The sequence below is a fragment of the Geospiza fortis genome, unplaced genomic scaffold, assembly GCF_000277835.1.
Source record: "Geospiza fortis unplaced genomic scaffold, GeoFor_1.0 scaffold16, whole genome shotgun sequence".
Lineage (NCBI taxonomy): Eukaryota > Metazoa > Chordata > Aves > Passeriformes > Thraupidae > Geospiza > Geospiza fortis.
The window spans coordinates 1,828,324-1,834,187 of record NW_005054302.1 but is presented as its reverse complement, the minus strand read 5'-3'; the positions used below and the strand labels follow the sequence as shown (position 1 = coordinate 1,834,187).

The window sequence follows — 5,864 nt, the reverse complement described above, 5'->3', positions numbered from 1 at the left end:
CCTTCCCCCCTTGCCGCCGGTGTCCCTCCGTCGAGTCGTGGGGCAGCACGGACGGAGCCGGCGCTGGCCGGGCTCTTACACGGGGAGGAGTGCCCAGCTGAAGGCCTGTCTTTCCCGCCCTTGCTGCTGGAAATCCCGGCCACGTCTCTCTCAGAGCAGGTGACACCACTCCCCTGAGAGTCCCGGGCCAGCCGTCTCGGCCTGGCACAGCTCTGCCGCCGCTTTGAACTGGCTCCTCAGCAGTGGCTGAGCTCCCCATTGAAAAGGCAAGGAAAAATGAGACAACCCCTATGAGCAGATCAGAAAAAGTAACAGGATATTTCAAAAGGACTCTGGCTGGTCCCCGCTGTAATTGTGTATGTTCTTTCAGCTCTGATATCCCCACTTAGGACTGGTTTTACAAGATTGAATTTCAAGGATAAACTCAAGTCTTTCTACTGCTGTTTAAAAAAGCCCCGGTGGCTCCCCAGCACCCTTGCTGCCATCCACACGTGCTGAGTGCAGGAGAAGTAGCCTGAAGTGATGTTATAATTAGGACAGATTTACTCTTGGAAAACTTGCACATTACAGTGTGGAGCAAGTGTGTGCACCTGCTTGAGAGCTGCTGTAGTGCCAAGCACAGAAGTGGAGATGATGTTTTACAGCCTTTTGTTTAAAAGTACTAAAGTGATGGAAGAAAAGTGGCCTTTTGATTATAACTCATTTCATCTAATCAGCTGTGCCACGAAGTATTCTGACTTGAGTAAACGTTAGCCCCCCCCCCCCCCCCCCTTGCAGTTCTGAGAACAATGCATTTTTGTAAAAATTTTTTATTTAAAATTTATTGCTTTGCAGGTTTGGGAGCCATTGCCCTGTGCTGGCGCTGATTAACTTGCAGGTCATTAGCAGTGGCTGCCTTAGCAGGGTCAGACAGGGTCAAGCAGGGATCCGTAGCCCTGCCTGAGTCTTGGAGCTGCCAGGTTTTAGTGGAAATGATGAACTCCAGGCATGTTGCTGAGAGCATTCACAAGCACTGAAGGGAGACACCTTCCCTTTGTTATTTGTGGATATATCCATGCAGATTTCTTACTGAGACAGAGAAAAAAGCTTTTTTCCTGGGACTGCAGAATGGATTATCTGAATTGGATAAAGCATGGTGCTTGTATAACACCATTGTGGGTCTGATCCCTGTATGGGCCATTCACTTAAAGTTGGACTCGATGATTTTTGTGTGTTTCCAATTCAGGTGTATTCTGTGAAATCTGTATGTGTAGTCCAGATTCTTCCAAGGATGATGTTTACCATCCTTGGTGACTCCTGATGCCACCAATGAGCATCATCCATACTTTCTGCTCCCACCACTTGCCCACCCTCAGTCCTCCTGCCCTGATGTCCCATCATTAGGCCTCACAAGGAGGAATGCTGCTGCTTTGGAGCATGGTGCTGTCTCTGCACTGCCTGCTCTGTGGTGTCTCCCTAAACCTGGGGCTGAAGTGCAGAGCAGGTGGACATTCATCCCCAGAGTTGTGGGGTGTCAGAGGCCCTGTGATTACTGTCTGGTTGCTGCCTACTGTCACCCTGCCCCAGCGGGCTGACAACAGCCAGAGTGGGCTGGTGACGGAGAGGGATGTCGTGTGGCACCAGGGTTTGACTATCCTGTGATCCTGAGCCCTCAGCAGGGATCCTGTCCCAAAGTATCTCCCTAAGGCACTGTTCAAACCCAGCTGTATCATGCCTGATTGTTCTAGTAGAACATATTGGAGACATGATTTGATGAAATGTGGGGCAGTGGTTCCTGTGAACTAGACCATCATCAACAGGAGAGAAATATAAGCCATTGGGTTTAACAGCCCTTTTCATCATTCTGGTATGAAATGGTCTGCTTGTATTGCCCTGTGCTGGGAGGAAGTGGGCTCTGCTTGGTTGAGGGGGGACTACTGAGGTTTGTGCTTGCCCCATGGTGACAATGTTTTCCTTGCTGTTGCAGTGCCCATCTACGTGCCGTTCCTTATCGTGGGATCTGTATTTGTTGCCTTCATCATCCTGGGGTCACTGGTGGCAGCTTGCTGCTGCAGGTGCCTGCGGCCCAAGCAGGAGCCCCAGCAGAGCCGAGCCCCTGCAGGCACCCGCCTGATGGAGACGATCCCCATGATCCCAAGTGCCAGCACCTCCCGGGGCTCCTCCTCCCGCCAGTCGAGCACGGCTGCCAGCTCCAGCTCCAGCGCCAACTCGGGGGCCAGAGCTCCGCCGACGAGGTCCCAGACCAACTGCTGCCTACCGGAAGGGACCATGAACAATGTCTACGTCAACATGCCCACGAACTTCTCGGTGCTGAACTGCCAGCAGGCCACGCAGATCGTGCCGCACCAGGGCCAGTACCTGCACCCGCAGTACGTGGGCTACGCCATGCAGCACGACCCTGTGCCGCTGACCCCCGTGCCCCCCTTCCTGGACGGCCTGCAGAGCGGCTACAGGCAGATCCAGTCTCCCTTCCCACACACCAACAGCGAGCAGAAGATGTACCCAGCTGTGACTGTGTAGCGCTGACGCCTTCCCCTCCCCATCCCCACCCAGCCAATTTTAATATCTGAACTGAATGGAGGAGAAATACTTCCTTGGAACAAAGCTCCCAGAACACTACTTGTAAATAATTTTGAAAGGCTCATGCATGTCAGACAGTGTTTATAAACCATTTATTTTCATCGGGGTCTGTTGCCAGGAACTGTAAGGATGATATCTCAGAATTAACGTTGCCAGATACGCTCCCATTCCAGCGCGTGATTTACGGCGGCGAAGGATTACGCTGGAAATGCATATGTATTTCAGATCACTGTGCTCATGAGATAAATGTCGGAGCCGTAAAGTGCCCTTCAGGTATGACATGGTCACAAGTATTTGCCTAATTAATTCTAGAAAGAGTTTTGTTCCACTGTACAAGACGGCAGTACTTCAGAAACCTCTCTGCTCCCAGCTCCGTAATGACGTTTCCCATTGCTTTACAGACAATCACAACTGAGAGCCAAGCAGTGCAATCCCTGTGTGCCCAGCCACCATGGCTTCTTACACACACCCATTTTGGGGTGAAATGCCACCAGAAGCTTGGTCTTGCAAAGACCAATTTTCCTTGTATTATGTAGGAATTAGAAGAATTAATTATTCTGCTCTTCTTTCCAGTGCACTTGAAACCCTTCTTGATTTGGTTTTGTGTCAAGATCAGGACCCAGTAGTGGTTTGCGCAGACTTTATCTTTGTGAACGTTTTACTAAAACCAGGGTATGAGGTGCTTGTTCTTTGTGACACTCAGCAAAGCTTTTGGTACAGCTGGCAGTGTCTGAACTGAACCTGCCTTGGCAGAGAAAGGTCAGACTGTGATTCCAAACATGCCTGATTTAACCTCACTTCTCATGAAACAGGAAACCCGTGTGAATGCTCATGAAGGTGTCAGCCCCAAAGCCTGTTTGCATTGGAGTCTGCCTGTAGGAAAATGGAGTTTATCTTGTCCCTATGAGCCCATTCTGAATCCCTTGCCCCACCCCATGGGAGTGGGAGAGTGTTATACAAAACCCAGTTGGGGTGTGAATGGGTTGGTGGAGGTTTGAAATCCATCCTCTTTTCTTCTTTACCCATGGCAGGGGACTAGGGAGGCACAGCTGTATTTAAAAACAAGGAAAAAGGCTCAACCAAGGGACAAAGGTGCTTGTGGTGTCACAAGGGTCATGGAGGTGGTGAGATGCAGACAGCAGGGACACTTAACACTGGAGCTGTTTGCTCTGTCCTGCTTTGCTTGTCTTGGGAAAAAACTTCTCCATGTCAAAGAGGCAACAAACAATCAGATCATTCTAATTATATCACCCCAAATGCAGCGAAGTTTTGCTGACAAAAAGGCTGCTTTTGTATCTTAAGAAATGTAGCCTCTGCATTTCCATACATTCGCTCCTCAGCCAAAACAGTGCCAGCAGAAGACTTAAGGCCCTGTGCAAAACCCAGTCAATTACTGTAGCCTGACCAGTGATGACAAAAGATTTCTTATTGTCTGATACTGTATCAATATGTAGCAATAACTGTGATGCTGTGTTTTGTATGTCTGTTTTTTAAATGACACAGAAGGTGCAGATCCATTGCCAAACCCAATGGTTTACTCATAAATACGCCACACACAGGCAGTCTGCAGCAGGCAGTCATGGTTTGGCCACTGACACGGGGAAATGAATAGGTAATTTATCCCAGATCTGTTGTTCCTGGCTGTGATCTCCCAGTCAGTGTGCAGGATCTGAGCAGAAAGATTGGTTTGTGAGACCTGCCTTCCTCTCCAGCCAGGCTGGGTGTCTTTGGGAAGCGGTGCCCAGCTGCTGGCGGTGTTGGATACTGCACAACCCGGTGCTCGGGGATTTTCAGGGCAGTGGGTGCTCCAGAGCTGTGTGCTGCCAGGCTTCTGAAGGACCCCCTGCACTCTCTGGTCTCTGGGGGTGTAGGTTTCTACCTGCCCACGTTGCAGTGGGGTCACACTGAGCTGGCATCAGGCACAGGGGCAGCTCTGTATGCTTCCCCAGGAGCAGGAGGTGCAGGGCCCTGGGTGAGCCCTGGTCCTGTGCTCCTGACCGTGCCCAGCTGTGAACCAAGTCAGCTCCCCCTCACTGCCTGCCTTGCACAGGCCCTGGCAAGGACACCTCCTCTGACCTATGGAATTCAGGTGAATCTTTGTATATTGTTTACTTGTTTAAAAAAAAAAAAAAGAATAAGTTAAATTTAAGTCTGTAGAAATTAATTTACAACTGAAGGCAGAGAAACCCAAGCTCTAATAAAAGGAATTTTGTGAGATGTGGTGTTTTTTTTAATGTCATGTACAATAATGTAAAACCAATGTTACCATTTGATATAGCTTTTAAATCTCTGAAAGAGCACTTGCTTTAAAGTGTTTCTTACAACTGAAGAAAAAAGCCCCCTTTGTTTCTTAATAAATACTTTATGGTGTGACTTTGTTTTGTTTGCTTTGTCATAGGGATTTTATTTTTTTAGCTAATGCTTTGCTTTTCTGTGTCCCCAGAAGCACATCTGACCAGCCCTCCTTTCCAGACTGGCAAAACCAAAAGTTTGAACTTTTTGCTGTGTTTTTAAAGAATAACAGTAAACCCAACAACTTACATGTCTGAACAGCGTGCTGCAGTGGGGCATGTTCTGAGGAGATGTGTTTGGGGAGAAGGGGCACAGGGAGATGGCATCAGCTGAGTTGGGGATCCCTCACCTCTCGGATGAGGGATCCCCAACCTCTCGGATGGCTGGGGAGCAGGGGTGGGAGCGGGATGGGCCAGAGCCTGTGGGCTTACCAAGCTCCCTCTTTTCAAAGTGCCAAATACTCTGCAGCAAATGGCATTTTCTGAGAATTTTGGTTTCAGTTGGATTCACTGTTACCAGCTGAGCCTTTTGAGTGTGTAACTCTCAGTAAGTGGCTGTGCTGTCCCCACTGTCCTCTGCACGGGGACCCTTCTTGCTAGAGCAAACTCCATCCTCAGAAGGGAGACCAGAACCAAAGCCCCGTTGTGCCAGGGGGCATAGCTCAGTCTGGGGTGAGGCCACTTTGCTTTCCTGGTGTTTGCTCCCTCTTGCTGCTGGAGATGCTGGCATTGCCCTCTGTGGGCAGGTGGGTGGCTGGAGGAGCCTAAAGGGCATGGAGAGGAAATTGGGTGATTGTTGGATCTGCATGTTTATGACTCAAAAAAGTGGGGAAGAGCAGTCTGGGAAGAACATCACCTTGGTGAGGCTCTACACAGCACATTCCAAAATGCCAGAGCTTCCTGGTGTTTGGGGGGAGGTGAGGCAGCAAGGCTGGGAGCAGAAAGCTGGCAGGGAAGGAGGGAGTCAGCCATGGCTGGGAGCAGATGTGCTGA

At 49.8% G+C, this 5,864-nt stretch overlaps 1 protein-coding gene across 1 annotated transcript; it reads left to right on the top strand.

The window, feature by feature from the left end:
- Positions 1 to 1,416: 1,416 nt before the first annotated feature.
- SHISA2 (shisa family member 2) lies at positions 1,417 to 4,953 on the top strand. Its single transcript, XM_005417777.2, has 2 exons — positions 1,417 to 1,624; positions 1,967 to 4,953. The coding sequence occupies exons 1-2, from the start codon at positions 1,417 to 1,419 to the stop codon at positions 2,518 to 2,520; spliced, it is 762 nt and encodes a 253-aa protein (XP_005417834.1). The 3' UTR covers positions 2,521 to 4,953.
- Positions 4,954 to 5,864: the final 911 nt, after the last annotated feature.